General features: G+C 37.5%; 1 protein-coding gene across 2 annotated transcripts; it reads left to right on the forward strand.

The window, feature by feature from the left end:
* Window positions 1-230: 230 nt before the first annotated feature.
* On the forward strand, window positions 231-11,456 carry LOC109419741 (calcium and integrin-binding family member 2). 2 transcript variants are annotated; one of them, XM_029852734.2, is made up of 3 exons: window positions 231-844; window positions 10,079-10,395; window positions 10,459-11,456. In XM_029852734.2, exons 1-2 carry the CDS (start codon window positions 493-495, stop codon window positions 10,294-10,296), a joined length of 570 nt encoding a protein of 189 aa, XP_029708594.1. In that variant the 5' UTR covers window positions 231-492; the 3' UTR covers window positions 10,297-10,395; window positions 10,459-11,456. The 2 variants fall into 2 exon arrangements, with proteins under 2 accessions (XP_029708594.1, XP_029708593.1); XM_029852733.2 differs by having other exon boundaries at window positions 10,079-10,390.
* Window positions 11,457-19,584: the final 8,128 nt, after the last annotated feature.

The raw sequence follows: 19,584 nt of genomic DNA on the forward strand, positions 1-19,584 counted from the left end.
CCTCTAAAGAAGGCGCCCAGAACTGGGTCCAGTGGAGCAAAATTCTTCATTCAGCGTAGATTGAACGGAGTGAACAGCACACCCCGTATGTTAGCTAGTTTAGTTTGTAGCATATTTTCGATACAGTTCTCACGCTAACCTTTCTTTCTTTTTTGCGTTCCGCGAATCTAACTATTATCACACTACACGTGATTATCACCCGGAAAGTAGTTCCCCCCTCCCTTGCGATGGTGCTCGTTGTTCGTGCAGCTATGTGGACTATGTTGTAGGTGAGGTTGATTACACACATTTTCGATGCCATAGTCAACAGCGTAGCGGGAGTCGAGTGTGGCAATTCCTCAGCAACCGGTAGGCAGCTCCCATAGAACAACGTCTCCTCCTCATGGGAGTGTTTTATTAAATGGACTTGTTGGGATCGTCAATCGAACGAGCGGAGCAGAGCAGTCGCATCCTGGCAGTGAAAGTGGATGGTGTATATCTGGCTGGTCCGTTATGGGAAATAAAGTGGTCACTTTTACCGATCAACAGCTGGAGGACTATCAGGATTGTACGTTCTTCACGCGGAAGGAAATTTTACGGGTGCATCAGCGATTTCGGGAGACGAGCCCGGACCTGGTGCCGAAGGTGATGACCGAAGGGCAGGCCACCTCGATTCAGGTACCGAGGGAGCGGATTGAAAAGCTGCCGGAGCTGGTGGAGAATCCTTTCAAGACGCGGATGTGCGAGGCGTTCTCTCAGGATGGAGATGGAAATTTAACTTTTGAGGATTTTCTGGATCTGCTGTCGGTGTTCAGCGAGCAGGCACCGAGGGATATCAAGGTGTTCTACGCGTTCAAGATCTACGGTACACTGCTGGGAGGGTAGTTAAGGCAATTTGCATTTTAAATTTGTTGTTTTGTTTTAATTGTTGAAGTTAGCTAAGGTATGCCTGACCATGCTCAATCCAGTATACTTTCAATGCAATATGAACTTTCGAGAAAAATAAATTAATTATCTTAGAACTCAAACAGTTTTAACCACAAATAATCCGTTTTGCAAACGATAACATACAAAAATAAATCAATTAAATTAATAATTATCGATTTCTGCGGCTTATCCAGTCGAGTGGAAATTTTACTTGATTCCAAAAGCTAGACTTTACAAATACTGGCGTGAGTGAGAAATGGATAAATTCGAGTGAAATTTGCAAAAAGTTACTGGACTTCTACTCACTAGACAGGCGCGTTGCCAACTACACCACGAGAAGACTCGAAGATGTAGCGACTAACCTGAATTCAAGCTCAGCTCGAAATTCTGAGGTTATCTTTTTCACAGACCGCACTTCTTTCGGATGAATTAGATGCACTTGACGAATAGAGATTCAGAGTTACAGTGTGTGGTTCCCCTATTCTGGCGTGACTAGCTCTATAAAGCCAACCACGTCCTTGGGGGATAAGATCCATATGTCAGTAGGCCCTAAGAAGGGCTTGTCGAGAACTTTGAACCTACGATGGATGAGTACACTGCAATAGCAGAGGATGTGTTCTCATGTTACTCTCTCCTCGTCACAGAAGCGACAACTTGAGGTTTAAATTGCTCCGATCCGATCTTCTGCAGATGGTATCTGCAGGGGCAGTGTCCCGTTATTAGACCGATGTAGATGTTGGATCCTTTTGTTGAGACCTGATAGTTGTTGGGTTTTCTTGGGGTTTATCGTTACGAGCATTTTTGATTGGTTCGTATGGGGTAGTGCTTTTTGCTGTAATTTGACTGACAATATACCATACTGACAATAATTGAGTTGCATTGCACGGTGATTACTCAAGTTTATTATACCATACTGACCTGTATGTCCTGGAGCTAAATACAGGTAGGCTCGATTGCGTTTGAATATGTTTTTCAAAGCTAGAATGCATTCCCACACTAGCTTTGAGTTACAAGTGTAGTTATTAAGGCTTTTTACGGCATCATCAGCATCGGCAGCCATGTTGAATATCCTGAGCAGAAGCAAATAGTTGAAGAATACCAAACTCGGGTATGAAAAATCAAACACCTACAATCTGGATGAGGTATTAATAAGCCCTGCATAAGAGGTTAAATACCTAAAATAATAGCTGTTGTATGTTCTGCACATAACACGTGTATAATGACATCAGGTATGGCAATATTTAAATAATAATCGGTGATTTTTCCATACAAATAGTTTCCATAATTGAATAATACGTCAAGCAGTCCTCAACACCAAATCAATAACGCGTTGAGGTATTTTATCAATACCAAAATAAGTTATTTTCAATACCAGGGTAACCGACCAATGCCTTGTCTCCTTATGATACCTGACTTTGGTATGCTTCAGTTATATGTCAGTTATACGTTCCTGCTCAGGCTGTGGCTCGAAATTTCGAAATGATAATTCTCTGCCACCAAAGCGATTATTCCTTTGAAAAAGTATCATCCTATGTGCTCACTCGCAGTAATTGCGATGATACGTTTTCAGCTGTGTTGCTGTAGAATCGACAGTTTTTTATCACTTCAACAAACGCGAGGCAAACAATCATTGAAAAGCAAAAAAAAAAAAACAATTATCCGTTTGCAAGCTTAGTGATGCATTTTGACACCTTAAGCGACTTAAGTGTCGCTTGACTGTCAGAGAAAAAACATACTTTTGCAAATTTGTACTTTTTACTTTGGCATAATAACACGCAGTGTGGGCCACTGTTCTAAGTGGACAGAGATTTTTATTTTAGGGCCATAGGTTCCGGAGCCTACCAGATTATTCATTTTCAAACCATCTGTGAAGTTATTGTTGTTATGTAAAAAAACAGCCGCTCTAGGAGAAAGCTGGTTTCATATAATCAACCTTAATTTATTTCCAGAAGGAGTTGACCTGGTGTGATGGTTAGAACACTTGACTATTGCACCTAGGACCTGGGATCGAATCCCACTCCCGACAAACTCACAAAATGTGAGTTCTTCCTTCGGAAGGGAAGTAAAGCGTGGGTCCCGAGATAAACTAGCTTAGGGCTAATAATCTCGTTTATTCAGATAAAAAAAAATATTTCCAGAATTTGTCTAAAATGCTGCAACAGTTTGAATAGATCATATGGCCGGGGTTCTGCTAAACCGAACTAAGCGCCAAAAAGTTTATTCCGAGATAATTAGGCTTCAAGTTCAACCACTCAGAAATAAACAACAGCTAAGATTATTTGAAACTTTTTCGCACACATGTAACTTACAAGCCTTTATTAACCATCAGAGATGAAGAAAACATGTAAATTATTTAAAATCATCGATATAATACCATTTAATTTCTCAGTACTTTGCACTCAGTTCACTCTGGCTGAACAAAAACATTGGAATATGGTTTATAGTTCAGTGTGGCTGACTGTGTTTCTTTGTTTCAGAGAAAATCAGTCGGAATGTGATAAAAAAATCTCGATTTTTCAGTGTCTATGAAGTTGAAATCGATATCACTCACAATCCTTTACATGAATCAGAGGGGACGCGTAGTATGGTAGCACAAAGTGTGAAATGTAAACGGCGGAAGCCCTCCTAGCTCAGCCCTTCCCATCTCGTATTTTTGATTACGTGTTAAATTCTCTCACAGATTGTTACTATGAGTCGGTTAGAAGTTAGAACTCTGACAGCGATGAGGAAAACTTGAAATGTTCATCATTTGGACCAAAACTAAAATATTTCGCTGATTCTATGGAATGGTTTACAGTTCACTCTGGTTGGATGCAATTTTATTTTTTGTACACACTCAGTTGAGCTCGGCTAATTTTCATTCTTTTGCCGAGATCCGCACAGCCGAGCGCTCGGCAATCGTAATTTAACTGAGATATCAGCAAAATATCAAGTTTATTCATAGCAGCACCCATGGGTACCGCTAGCATCAAACATTAAACGTCAAGCGCTTAGCCGAGATTCCAGCAAATGAACTTTAACCGAGATTTGCACAGCCGATCTCGGCATTCTGTTTTAAGTGTGTATGATCTGCCAAACAGAAATTTTGAATTTACTCCACGAAGAGCTGTCAGATTTACTGGAATTTTTACACGAAAAGAAGATCATCATATTCTTCATCTAATGGTTACGAAAACTCAATTTTTCAAAAAATGGTCTTTGGTTCGGTTTAGCAGAACCCCGACCATATATTTGGTTAAGTAAAATCACACATTATAGTTCAAAAAATTCCTTGAACTCCGAAAGAAGTTTATGACATTCTTCCAAAGACCCAAAGAAAAGTTCTTTAAAACATCTTTGAAAATTTTCAGCAGAAGGGGATTTTTTTTTTATTACCGAACAGGTTTGGGCCGAAGGGTCTCCGATTTCATTGAAAATTTCACCAGTGCTAGAGATTGCGGATATAAGATCATATATGGAATTTAAGAAAATCATAGTGGACTATTTTGCCGGAAAACGCTAGATGGAATTTCACGATTTTCCAAAATTTTGTAAAACACCCCAAATTTCATAAAATCGTATCTCAAAAACTATGCATCGTAGAACAAACTTTTATAGTGAAATCGACGCCAAATTACCTCAGCAATCCAATAAAAATACACTGAGAAAAAAATTACTCGGAAATTTTTTTACCATAGAGAAAAAACGTCTAAAAATGCTGATAAAAGTACCGTCTGTATCATAGCTTATTTTTAACATTTTTTTTTCTAAGCGCACAAACTAATGTTCTTCCTTTCGTTCTTTGACGCCAAAATGGAATCTCTTACCATTTAAGGATATTGCCGAAAAACCAACGGCCATTCACTATACTTTCATAGGAAGCCATCTACAACAGCGGCCGTTCACTTGTTGCAACATATTTGCTTCGCAACGAGCAAATGATATACGCTAATTGCAACGTAACTTTGACACCGATTTCACATCGACATTTCACGTCGACTTCACAAAAAAAGTTTGTTCTACGATGCATAGCTTTTGAGATATGATTTTTTAAAGTTTGGGGTGTTTTACAACATTTTGGAAAATCGTCAAATTTTACCTAGTGTTTTCGGGAAAAATAGTCCACTTTGATTTTTTTGAAATCCATATATGATCATATATCTACGAGCTCTAGCACTGGTAAAATTTACATGAAAATCGGAGACCTTTCGGCCCAAAGTGTTCGGTAATAAAAAAAAAACCCAGAAGCAAACAAGTATAATCCTGCAATTCTTCTTAGAGCGTTATGGAGGAATGTTCAAAATATCTTTTGAAGATTTTTCGTAAGAAATAAATTCACCAGCAGGAACTCTTTGACTTTTCATTCGGGAGTTTTGAAGATCCTATAGATATCAGGCAAAGAAACTCTCCAAAAATTTCTGATAAAAAATGTGCTACAGTAGACGTTCGCTCGGTGCAAACGGTTTAACTGCAATGCTTTTTAACTGCAAGTCCGCTAAGTGCAACAATTTTGCAGTTATCGCACCGCTATCTGTCAAAAACAAAACGTCAACAGAGTTGCGATGTTTTTCGGATGCACTTTAGCTGCATTGCGATGTTTTAAAGTGCATTTTGGCTGCGTCCAACAGCTTTTGACATCTGTTTGACGGCTGTCAGTCGTTGCAGTTAGCGAATTTCATTCGGTAACTGAAACGTAAACATGTTGCACTTATCGAACGTCTACTGTATTTAAAATTTAAATTTCATTATTAACTGGAGTCTCTTCTATAGAACGTATCGCCGACGGTAATATAAAGTTCTTATGAAAAAAAAACAAAATTGAGCAATGATCCTTGTACGAACACATTTTTCTTGTTCCCCATATTTTTATGTGACGAGAGATTTTGTGGACGACATGCTAAGATTTCATCAGATGTTCTTTCGAGGCACCCCCAGGAGTTTCTACTGAACTTACTTCAGCAGTTTTTTCGGGTTCTGGTTCCTCCAGGAATAAATTCTGGGAAGTTTTCTCTTGGATTCGTCAAAAAGTTCTTATTAGGATTGCCTTTTTTTTGAAAATTACTTATGCAGTCCCTTCTGGGAATTCCTTAAAAGTTTTTTCTGTGATTTTTCAAAGAGTTACCAGTCAACACAAATAATATTGAAAAAGATGTGAATGTGGAGGCGATATACGTATATTTTTACAAGCGGTTAAATGGAAGCATGTACGCATACCCGAGCAGAAAAGAATAGCAACAAAATAACATATCGAGGTATTAATCTTAAATAAGATTATACCTCGATATGCCCTTCATTAGGTGGACATAAGAGGCAAAATAACAAAAATGAATACCATAATTTTGTATAAATAACACCTGAAAAATAACAAGTCTTGTTATTTCAATAATGAATGCATACCATAAATTTCAAGTGCTCTGTTTGTTATCCAGAAGGTATAAAATAACAAAGTAATAACATATCTTGCTATTGAATTGAACATTTTTCGATAGCTCCATGATGTAATACCAAATCTTGTTATTCTGTAATTTTCCCAGTTAAATCAACAATACCACATCAACACCTAACTTTGCTCAAATACGTCCAATTGTTATTGTGGTGTTCTTATAACATTGCGTAGAATAATATCCACTTATCCGCGAGCGGTAATGGCAGCGGCGGGCATGTCCAACCGGTTCGGATTTTGACGTTTCTTGGGGGAAAGTCAAAACAGTTTCATACTCCTCCTCACCCCTCTGCTCTCCGTTTGATGGCGCCAACCGATTGCGATCCCCACGAAACGTCAAAATTCGAATCGGTTATTTGTGCCCGCCGCCGCCATTACCGCTCGCGGATAAGTGGATAGCAATACCAACTTGAGGTATTAGAGCATAGGTTGCTCTTTGCACGGTATTTGTAAGGTATGCCCTTCTGCTCGGGTATGGACTCCACTTTAGCATTCTATTTAGCTCTTGCAATTTCGATTTGAATGTGCGGCACAGTGCGCAAAAACGTGCTTACCTTGACAGTTGCAAATTTTTGACCTGAAATGCGATGTTCAAATCAAAATTGCAAGAAAACGATAAGAGATAGACGTTTAATGTCAAAGAACGAATTGTAGAGTAGAACAGGAGCCACAAGAAAGAATTTTAATTTATTACGCACAAAGAAAGAATTTTAATTTATTACGCATGTTTCAAAGATAATTGACAAAAACAAATTAAAACACGCTATTTTGATCTAGTTTGCTCTAGAAAACTTAGTTATTTAACTAATCCAATCGATTCAAAGATGCCATATGATAGAAGTTTCAATAATCTTTCGAATAAAGGTAAAAAAACTGCGATAAGTTTGACCATGTTCAAGTTATAGCCAGTTAAGGCAATGAGAGTCAAAAACATGGAAAGCTCAATAACTACGTAACGGTTGAGATTTGACCATATGCGTAGAACAATTTTTTTCACCATTTATGGTCTTCTATCACCCTTTAAAAAGTTTGCACTCAGGAACCTAACACCCTGTATAAGTCATCAATGCTCAACACTTCATTGCTTTCCGGATTGATTCCGGAGATATAACAGTTTAAAGTGTGCTATCGGATAATTACGCCTTTTACAAAAATCTTACTAACTTCACTACTGACTACTAGTTGATCAATCTTTAGTGAAAATTTGAGTTTTCCTAATGTAATTTTCGAACATCAAACATCATCGAAGACAACATTTTAACACGCATTTCTTTTACGCCCATTCCAAATGGTGGGTGAGAAAGAATGGCTTTGTATGGATACAAATGAAAGTGATTTACAAAATCCAGTGCATCAACAAAATTATTTAAATTGAAAAATGTCAAGTTATAAATGGCATATTTTTTCGTGTCTTGAGCTGTAAATGTTCGATTTGTTCATTGATTAAACATATTAGAAATTTTTTCTTTTGTTAATTGGTTTTTTAGTATGGTCCATGTAATTAGTTAGGTTCTTGTCAATTTGTCAGTTATTCGAAGTAGATCTCCAATAGTAAATAAGTCAATTAAGTCATTCTGATCTGTTCTATCATAGCAGCTTTAGTCTTTGCTTTATTGAAGTGTAGTTTTATTGGAAATATGCTGAATGTCGTTATTGAAAAGATACGTCTAGAACTGTGTCCTGCTAGTTGTTCCGTCATGCACATACGTCATGTCTTAATAAAGCCTAGGAGATTAACGAAAACACGTATGTTCGGTCAGATGTCCACTGAGTAGAAAGTCAAGGAAAATAGGTTTCTTCATTGTCAGTTGTTATGTAAGCCTCGCTTGAAGCACTGCCCGTGAGAACCCTGTCATCTGTACACCAACTAATCCGTATCTTCATACACAGCTAAATACTGTACTGTCAACCAGCGAAAAGCCTACGGGTAAACATTAAAAAATGAATAATAATGCTGTCTAGCGCATTGTTTCCTATCGGCCATTATTGAAGTCTAGTCCCAACTGCAAGCTTTTTTCCAATCTTAGCGTCAATTGTCTTCTAGATACTTCTAGACAGATTCATCGAATCAGTCGAACCCGTATGTTAAAATATAGTCGATTCTGTGTCAAATTGTTTCCTTGCTTTTTACTTCTCTGTGTTCATCTCTTGTGTCCTTAAAATGTCATCGGTCCAAAACCTACAGAAACATGTAACTGAACTTCTGATATTTTTTCTGTTGGTGTCATAACATCATCTAAGAGATAAACAAAAATTGCTTGTCAACTATTATGTATTCATCCCCCTACAAATACTATGAAAAATATTCAAATTCGTTCTGTCCTATCGGTCCTATCAAGATAAACTATGTCATTTTCTCATGCGTGGCCTAGAAATGTCAACCTAGTCATACAAAAGTAACGTTGTTCAGTTAATAAAAAGCAGTCAGTTTTTTGTCCAGTCCAAACTGTCACGTCAAGTGTTCGCACGTTAGCTTCGAATCTATCAGCACAATTAAGTGCTGCAAATCTCCTTCCCACTATTAACTTTTCGGATGATTTTAATTGCTTTATTTAAATAAAATATAATAAAGTATAACATTGTAGAAATTCGAAAAAGCGACTATGACATTAGGGAACGTCCATAAATTACGTCACGCAAAAATCGACCATTTTCTACCCCCCTCCCCCCTATGTCACACTTTTTGTATGGGACCTCTAAAATTTTTGTATGGACTGTCACACTTTTCTGAACCCCCCCTCCCCCCTCAAAGCGTGACGTAATTTATGGACGTTCCCTTAATAAATTACTAATCAAAATCAACCGAGAAACGTGGGAAATAGAGCCCAAACAACATTTTGAAGTCAGCTGGCTGTAAAAGGTTCCAAAACCAGTCACAGATCCTATAAAACTTTTATTAGGATTTGTAACGATCATCAAAACCTTCTCAAATCCAACCGATTTGAAACTATTGCTTGGGAATAGACTCTACTGAGCCCTGGCGGTTCCTCCGTGTTTATCGAGCATGTCTGAAGCATATGATCAGCCATACTCCATCTGCAGCAGCCGGTTCGTGATGAACCGTTGGAGGCGCATTAAAGTGTTAAAAAAGTGATATGTTTCACTAAAGAACACTACATTACAATACTCAAAATGAAACTCCTTCACTTTAATACCGTCAACCCCTGCGAACTTGGCCAGGGATTAAACATATTAGAAATTAATCAAAAACTAACTGAGCTATTAGTGGTCAAAATCTAAACACTCAATAGGGGGCTTAGGGACATAATGGACACCTGGGGTGAAATGGACAACCCTGTTTTTGCCGAAGCCGTTAATTTTTATGTAAAACTTTTAATGCATAAGTGTAAAGGATCAAGTCATTGTTCTATTTTTCAAAAGTACCTTCAAAATAACCAAAATATTATTGAAATTGAAATATGTTTTTCATATGGTGGATTTCTTATAATTTCAAAGCAGCAGCAAACAAGATATTACGAGTGTTTGAGTGTGTCCAGCATAGAAACAAGTGAATTGTTACCTTATCTACATGTATACGATATCTACATGTATACGGTATACGGTATAAAGAATGGTTTGCCAAACCCCCCCCCCCCCAATATTTGACGATTTTTCGATTTTCCCATACAAAAAATCTGAAAAACCAGGCTTTACCCCCCAATAATTTGACCAAGTTGGCGCGTCTGTAGTCCGTCACCAAATTCATTTGTGCGAAAAACTATTCTAAGTTAAAATTCGATTCTCTTCCAGACTACGACCAGGATGGTTTCATCGGCCAGTCCGATCTGCTGAATGTCATTACGGCGCTCACCCGGAATGAACTAACCACCGAGGAGCACCAGCAAATCGTGGAGAAAGTCATCGAAGAGGCGGATGTCGACGGCGATGGAAAACTGTCCTACTTGGAGTTCGAGCACGTGATTACCCGAGCGCCGGATTTCATGTCAACGTTTCACATTCGAATCTAGACGGGGGAGTGTATGGTCGACAGCCATCTGGTGGCAACGAAGCGAGTTATGTGAAAAGGGGTGCATATCTGCGATGTTCGAAAACGCAAAACGAGTACAGTTAGCAGAGTTTCGAATTTGCTTCAATGTGTACACGCTAATAAATTATTACTTTCATTTTAGGTTGAGAAACTGAAAAGCCATCGTTGTTCCTGTATTAGTTATGCGATCTTAAATGAATAAACTCAGATGACACCGATTGGAATTTTAATATATTGTTTGCTGAATGAATAACTCATCCAACTGAAAAACTCTGCACTGCAACCAAACATTTATAATACATTATTTGTCATTGAAATTTATTATCGAAGCAACTTCTGTTTGTAATAAACATGTCTGGGACGACAGTTTCATATTTAAAGAAAAAAATCTTGCAAGGCAGTATGCAGACCCACATTTAAGAAGAGAATTAATAACAAAAATACTTTCATGGCTCTTGGGTATAAATGAACCGGTTAATAAGTGGCAATTTTTTAGTGTGTCTGCAGTAGAAAAGTGGTATACAGTGTTACATACAATTACATACTGCTTTATTGCGCTCTCTGGTGGAATTGATGCTAACAAAATCTGCACTTAATAAACATTAAGGATCTTTTTGCTATGGAATGTTCTACAAACCTTTTGTGTTTGTACATTCCACTTTAACATAATAAAAATAAATATAGGGGAAAATACGTAGTTCGGCAGTTTTGATTTCTTCGTCATGGAAGGTTTTTTGAAACCTAGTGAACTCATAGTTGGTCTCAAATCCTTCCCAACCAAGCTGAGTTATATGCCCAAATTTCAGGCAATTGGCTTCTTTAACGGTGTTGAAATAATTCGATATTCTGAATCTGCATGTCAAACTGAGCCGAAATCCAAATTTTCATGAATTTTGGAGCCCGGGAACCTATTTAAAAATCAATTTGAAGTTTGTATGGGAGCGATTTGTCGAATCACCCCTCATCGCAGTTTGTACTGGGTGGAGCTGTCAAACAGTTGTCCAGCTGTCAAAAGGTGATTTCAAAAAATCTCTTTGAAATTGATTTTAGGTACCAAAATAAGGTTCTAAAAATCTGAAAAAAAGCATAGTGACTCAGAAAAAGGTGCTCTTTCGTATAAAATATAAAAATCAATACATTTTTCTTAATTTGAAAACCCAATTTGGCGTACAAAAACCCCCCTTGACGAAGAGAACAAACCTCCCGATAATACCCTTCGTCACCCTATATATTCAAATATTGTTGAACATTGTAAAAAAAGATGAAAATGTGGTCTGATTGTTCATGCTTTGTTGCTGTCAATTAGCGAAAACATATTTTTTTTTAGAGTAGTTTAATTAGCTAGTGTAAGAATGCTATTATATCATAAATTTTCTGAGCTAAATGAATAATTATAAAAATAATCAATAACCCTATAACAACTACCAATGTGTCAAATGAATGGTTCCAATCTATGTTTTGTAGGAGAGGCTAATACTTGATTTTTGAATCAAAAGTGACACTGTCGAAAATAAAAGCACTATGTTAGTTTTGCCCATATTCTTAACCTTGATTTCTTCACGTGTATTTCTTAGGGGATGGCAAAAAGAAGCACCCTGGCCAAAATCAACATATGGGAGGTGATTTTTTAAGGGAAAATTATTTTTTTCTTGCATATTTTAATCAAATTCTATGGTTTGCACAGCTTCAATGTTCATATTATATTCGGATCTGACAGTAAGAAATAAATTTTTGCTGGCTTAATTAGCAACAGGATGAATAACGCAGTATAGATAATCAGACGTAACACTCCGAACATTTTTCGATTCCACACTTAGTCACGGAAACGTATTCGCCCAATGCCAACTCTGAACTAGGAGTCGTTAGTGAACAATCGTCAAACTTGAATAAAACCGATGCGAGTGCCACGGGTGGGCTGTTGGTCAACGTTAAATCGGTGAACGATGGGAATGATGAGAGTGTTACGTCTATTTGTCTGTGAACGCACTATGTGCAAACCACTGACTGGTCAAAACTGATGCTTCTACCCTATGATACTATCAAACATTTATTGTATTTTCTGTACAATCTCAATATTCTGCGTACACAAATCTATTAAGGACCCCTATTCATGGAATAATTGGTTTGATTACTTGCTACTTTCTTTGTTGTCAAGCGTGAACAATTTTTTTAAACAATTGAACATTTGAACAAACGATACCGTTCAACTTAAAAATACAAAGCAAGATACAATAGAAATATAATTTTCTTTTATCCAGGGATTGGCGGCATGCACCGTGCGGTGCGAAAAAAGCATGTGCTTCACACAACGTCAAGTGCTTGTCTCCCGTTTTGCCGAGAGACAGAGACGTATGAGTGAGAGCCTTTCGTAATTGTGCGAGAGACAATCGACGAATTTCGCGCCAACTCGACCAGTGGTTGGCAACACCCTCTCAGAATCGAATAAAACTTGGTGGGCATAAAGACTAGGTTTTTATAAGCAACTTTGCATACTTAAATTTTCGAAAATTTTCAAGAGTAACATTTGAAGAGGGCCTAACTTTTTTTCGAAGAATTTTTTAAAATCGATGTAACTCAAAAATGACAAGACCTATAGAAAAGTGTTGTATGGGAGACATTTAGAGAATTGTCCAAGCTTTCATGAAAAAATATTTTAAAAATTCAAAATACATTTTTACACGCTAAAAAATATATTTTTAAAATTAAAAGTCAATTTACAGAAAATGCCCACTTTTTTATGTTTTGAGATTTTTTTCCAAGAAAGTCAATATTGTTACCTAACTTTCCTCCATACATCACAAGATGGGCACTTTTAAGGAAAAAAAGTTTTTCTAACAAAAACTTTTTCATGTTATTTTTTTTAGCGTGTTGCGCATTAACTCGTACAGGATGTATCAAGAATCCTTATACCCATTTAATAACACTCAATGGGCATTACAACTTTGTTTGATTGGGTGCCTTCTTTTTCTTGGCGTTACATCCCAACTGGAATAGAACCTGTTTCTCAGCTTGTTTTGATATCTGAATGCTTAAAACAGCATTCTGTTTGCTGACAGTCCCCCGCGATGATATTAAGTCCTGGCTTAAGGAGCGACTGTGGACCGCCTGGTCTGGAGCATGGCGCCGTAACAGAGAACCATTCCTCCGAAAAATAAAAAACACCACGAGCACGTGGCAAGATCAACCTTCTCGCCGAGAGCAGGTTGTCCTCTCGCGACTGCGTACGGGACATACGCGTTTATCACATGACATGGGTAGCACAGGGGGCGGGTTCCACCGCCAGTGCGAAACATGCGGAACACGGAACACTGTCGAACATTTTCTCATCAACTGTCCCATCCTGGAGCACTTAAGAACGATCCACGAGATTACCAGCATCGACAGCACCCTCCAAAATGATACTGTGAAAGAACGCCAGCTGATAAATTTTTTGAAAGAAGCCGGCCTTTTTACGTTAATATGACCCCTGCAATGACCCTGGACTTGTAAAGGAATTCAAAACTACCGCATATCTTATCATCACGACCCTTGCTACGACCTTGGACTCGATACGGAACTTGCACACCATTTGACAGCCTAGCGACCAACACCGCAACGTAAACTCTGTTAAGATACAATGTAACTAAACCCCCCTCTCCCCCTTCCCACCACTCCACCCCCTACTGTATATACGGGGATGAACCAGCCTCGGGCTGAATTTCCCCATAATAAAAAGTCAATAATAATAAATAATTCTGTTTGCTGAAATTGTATTATTGTGTGCCTAGAACCAGTGAACTAACATCATTATTAGAAGCGAATGATAAAGAATCGGTTTTATTTCAACTATGGCTAACCACTGATCGATGCAATTTGGAAACTATTACTAAAACTATAGACGAGTTTGTTCCGTATTTTGTAGAAAAAGTTGATAAGCTTATAACTCATGATTTCATTTATACAGAACAATCCTCATTTTTGCGGGATAAAAAAGAATCTCTTAAACAGGGTGAAGTATTAACAATTTGTGACTTTTCAGAAAATTATTCATTTATCATTCAAAATTCAGCTCAAGGTTACCATTGGAATAATTCTCAAGCTACCATTCACCCCTTTGAAGTGTACTACAGAAAAGAAAATAAGTTGGAAAACTTGAGCTTTATAATAATATCTGAAGTACTTACACACGATACAACAGCAGTTCAGTTATTTATATCAAAACTGCTGGATTTCATTAAACAATCGATTGATTTCTCAAAAATTACTTTCATGTCAGATGGAGCAGCAGCTCATTATAAGAACAAAAAAAAAATTGCCAATCTGTGCAGTTTTCGGTCCAATTATGGATTGGAAGCAGAATGGCACTTCTTCGCCACTTCACATGGCAAAGGTCCATGTGACGCTATTGGAGGTACTCTCAAGCGAATGGCAAAACGAGCAAGTCTTGCTCGAGATTATGGAAACACAATCACAACTCCTCGAGAACTGTATGACTGGGCAGTTAAACAGTCAGATATACATATAACAAAATTGAATTTCTGCTTTATTTCAAATGAACAATATGCAAAAATGACGGATGAACTTGAAGAACTATACACATACAGTCACGTAAAAACAATACCTGGTACACAAAAATTTCATTCATTTGTGCCAATTTCTGAAAATCAAATTGAAGCGAAGAAGTTTTCGAATTCAAAAAATAATCCAAAAAAGTTTACTTTGTTTCAAATAGACTAAAGATCTAATATTCAAAAAACGTTAGAATAGAATGTTTAAAAGAAGGATGTATATATTGTAGAAAAGAAAATAATTGAATACACATATACATATGTACATATTTCATCAATACACAAGCGTTTTCATTGATATAAAACCCTAAAAGCAAATTTGTCTTGAGCCCTTTCCAATATCAAGCACGTTTTCAATGTCAAGCACGTTAAGATATTAAAAAAGTAGTTGAGCCCATTAAGTTTTAATGGATTGTCATTAGGATTCTGGATACATTACTGTACGAGTTAATGCACAACACGCAAAAAAAAAAAAAAATAAAATGAAAAAGTTTTTTTAAGAAAAAAAATTTTTCCTTAAAAGTGCCCATCTTGTGATGTATGGAGGAAAGTTAGGCAACTATATTGTCTTTCTTGGGAAAAAAAATCAAAACATAAAAAAGTGGGCTTTTTCTGTAAATTGACTTTTAATTTTGAAAAGATATTTTTTTAGCGTGTAAAACATTTTTTTTTATTTTTTAAATATGTTTTCTTGAAAGCTTGGACAATTCCCTAAAAGTCCCCCATACATCACTTTTTTGTACAACTTATCATATTCGAGTTATATTTTTTGTAAAAAAACGGCTAATGCGCAACACGCTAAAAAAACTAACATGAAAAAGTTTTTGTTAGAAAAACTTTTTTTCCTTAAGAGTGCCCATCTTGTGATGTATGGAGGAAAGTTAGGCAACAATATTGACTTTCTTGGAAAAAAATTTCAAAATATTAAAAAGTGGGCATTTTCTGTAAATTGACTTTTAATTTTAAAAATATATTTTTTAACGTGTAAAAATGTATTTAGAATTTTTAAAATATTTTTTCATGAAAGCTTGGACAATTCTGTAAATGTCCCCCATACATCACTTTTTTGTACATCTTATTATATTCGAGTTATTTTTTTGTGAAAAAAAAACGGTTAAAAAACTTTGACTCTTTTTAAATGTTAGTCCAGGTTAATTTTGAAAAAACAAAATATGCAAAGTTGCTTGAAAAGGTAAAGTCTTGAAACCTACAAAATTTCATAACATTCTGAGGGGGTGCTGCCAACCCCGAAGACGAGTTGGTGCGAAATTCGTCAATCGCAGCACTAGCTCTACGGCGCAGGGAGTAATGCTCGGTGCTTGGGACTGTGCTTGTCACCAAACAGAAAAAAATCACTTAATAAATTAATTGAAGAGTTTGTGTTTTCGGCAAAGTTGTTAATTTCTTGATTTTGCTTTGGCTGACCAAGCCATGTGGGAAATTACACTGTTGAAAATGCTTTGACATCCATGTGCTACGGTCACCCTTACCGTATTCGGTCGGCCGAGGACCGACCCGTCGAGAGTCCGACTGCACACTAATTGCCATACCAATAAGTGATTGGAAGGCAGTGCCCGAAGCTCTCGACAATTAAAAATAACTTCCTCTCCCGCTTTGACATACATGTGCACAACAGACAATGTGTTAGATGTTCATCTAATCCCATCCGAAGGGGGTTTGGATTGTGAAAAGAAGATAACCATGTGCGATTGTGGAATCGAGTTCAGTTCTAGGCCTGCTGGCGACGGAGATAGTCGAGTGACTCCGTAGCTTGAAGGAATAGAAGCGCCCGTCTAGCGAATTGGGAGTCGTAAGTTCGAGTCTCACCGGAGTACGTGGATTTCTTTTCATAATTTCAAATCTCAATTTGTTCATCGAGCACATGTTCTGTTGTGCACATGGATGTCAAAGCATTTTCAAAAGTTGTTAAGCTTGTCAAGGGTTGACAAGTGATGGGTCGTTTGATTCGAAATTTTTCCAATCATGCGTAGTATCGAGCCAAGTGCAAAGCACGGAGACAAGCACCGAGAGAGTGCATACGACAAAGCGTGAGAGACAGGAGAGCTCCAGCGCGCGGCAAAGTAAGCGAGCAACACACAACCGATTGCGCATACTCGTCTCCTTCTAGTTTGTTGTGCTGTCTCGTAGCAGCGTGTGCGACACGCAAAGAGTTTTGAGTCGCACCCTATCCCTGCTTTTATCACACATTCGTTATACATTCATGATCCAATGGATCAATGAAGCCAACTTTTCTAGCGTTCGCCGCACGTAAACAGAGGCGCCACCGTATATGGACACTAACATTTTGACAGTAGTGGAGTTTTGTCATACACACAAGGCTACGGTGGAATAAGCAAACTATTATCATGACTGCCTCAATTTCAGTTATGCTGGGGCTTGCCAGGCGTATTCAAGTAGGTTTCCTATGGGCATTCCAGGGGCGCTCAAAAAGGTCCCACGGGGCATCAGGGTGTTTCTTAAGGTTTCATGAGCATTCTAGGGGTGTTTCAGGTAATTTAAAACGGCTCAGGGAGGTAATCCAGGTTTTTATGGGCTTTCCAAGGAGTTTCAAGGGGTTTTTGAAGCGTCCTCAGGGTGCTCCATGGGGTTTCAGAGGGAGTTCCAGGGTCTTCTAAGGTGTTCCAGAGGATTCTACGGGGGTGTTCAGGGGGTTTCAAGAGTGTTCCTGGGAGTTTCAGGAGTTCCCAGAGGCGTTTCAGTGGGTTTCAGGAGCATTTCAGAAGCGTTCCAGGGAGTTCAGGGGGTTCCATAAGCGTTCCATGGGGTTTCAGGAACGTTTCAGAGCAGGGGTTCGCAATTTTTTTCAGCTTGTGACCCACTTTCGAGTCATATATAATTTGATGACCCTCCAGCACGTGTTTTCATAACATAAGTCAGTTTTAGAAAATTTGGACTGACTTTTTGAATGAATACATTTTCTTGCTTTCATAAACTTATATTAGGGTAAAAGCTCCCTTAGTGGAGGTAGTACCAATAGTGGTGGTAGTGGCATTTTAGCACTATTTCGACCAAAAAGCTTGCAAATGACATTTTTAATAGATGCATCATACCTAATTAGTAACATCCATTCAGTTTTGTGTTCAGGATTGGCCGAAAAACCAATTATAAACAATTATTTTATTATTATTATTATTATTTTAATAATTTTTTTTTTGCTCCTTTGCGCCTATAGTGGTGGTATTGTTCCTATAGTGGTGGGTCCCATAAGAATTCAATGGGATGCGCCACTATAGGAACCAATGTTAAATTTTACCTCCATAATAGGAACCATGTACCTATAGTTGGTGCAAGTGATTTGTTAGCAAAAACTGAAATAAACAATGGTTTTTACATTTTTCCTAGCAAATTTAAGTGAAAAACTACCGATTAACGTTTTCAGACTTTTAATTATGTGATATTATCATTTTTATTCAATTATTTTACTACAAGGTGCTACTAATAGCACCACTATTGGTACATTTACCCTACACATGTTTGGAAGTTTTGGTTTTTTTAAGTATTTTTTTTTGTTTTTTGTCGAAATAAAGTTAAAGTCAATATAAGGTTGAGGTGTAAAGGCGATCAGTTTCAGTAGCATTTCAGTCCAGCATTTGAGATAAATTTGCATGTTTCTTTTACACATTTAATGAATCTGGTCCCATGCAACAATACAGATTTTGACTATTCTATCACACATTTTGGAAGTAAAGAAAACGTAGTGGCATTTTCATGCTTCTGCGGAACTTCAAAAAATATAGTACTGTTGAATGGTTTTGAGATTTTCAAACAGTTCCTTCTTTGAGACTTACTTTATTTCTATTTTATTGGAATCACTTTTCAGCTATAGACGAGCTTGGTGATCTAGTGGTTATCGCTTCTGATTCGTATGCAGAAGGTCCTGGGTTCAATTCCTGGCCCGTCCCTTTCCCATTAGGTTGTATCTTTCTATATGCTTTCTTTCTTCTCTCTACATAAACAACTCATGCTTATTCACATGTTCATAGCCATCGCTAGAACAGAAATTGGTTGAAAAAGCCGTTGCTCTTCCTTCTAACCAGTGCGCAAAATTTTCGAGCAGAAGCGCTGAAGTTCACCGGGCGGCAATTTTCATTCACTTGTCTGCATATTCATAGTCAGTTGCTCGATACTCGTTTGTCAACTGATTGAAAGTCATTGTATATTTGTAAACAAGTTAAAAAGTGTTAAATTGCTGATAAAATAATAGCGTTTCGATTACATTTGATGGTGCTTTACACAGATCTTGTCCCATTTGATTGTCTTAGAGCGTTTTTGGTGGAAATCGTAGTCATAAACGTAAGTAATTTTGAAGATTTTTCTCGATCGGCTTCATATTCAATATCCATGAAATTACTAACTGTGTGAAGAGCAAGAGTGAAAATGAAAATGTTTGTTTTGAATATTGAGTGCAGAAATAATCAAATTCGTGCTGTTTTCAGTCAATGACTTTGAACATTTTGCACCCTGCTTTTAACTTTCATAGTACAGTGTCAATCTATCATAACGCGTACAAGTTATGCAATCAAGCGAACTGTGCCAGCTTTATCTTCAGAGTAATAAATACACAAATATATCACGTTATGCCTACCATCCACGCACCAATGGGTGAACCCATTGCCAACCGTATCCCACCAACACTCCGACATCCGCATGAATTTGTGCAGACGCAGAGGTATATTCGGTATGTTGTGGATGCAAATGAT

The sequence above is a fragment of the Aedes albopictus genome, chromosome 2 (assembly GCF_035046485.1).
Source record: "Aedes albopictus strain Foshan chromosome 2, AalbF5, whole genome shotgun sequence".
Lineage (NCBI taxonomy): Eukaryota > Metazoa > Arthropoda > Insecta > Diptera > Culicidae > Aedes > Aedes albopictus.

Excerpts from the sequence above, each read along its gene's own strand:
- LOC109419741 (XM_029852734.2), top strand. The coding sequence starts at position 493 with ATGGGAAATAAAGTGGTCACTTTTACCGATCAACAGCTGGAGGACTAT. Across the intron at positions 845-10,078 it reads CTACGCGTTCAAGATCTACG|ACTACGACCAGGATGGTTTC; the intron begins GTACACTGCTGG and ends ATTCTCTTCCAG.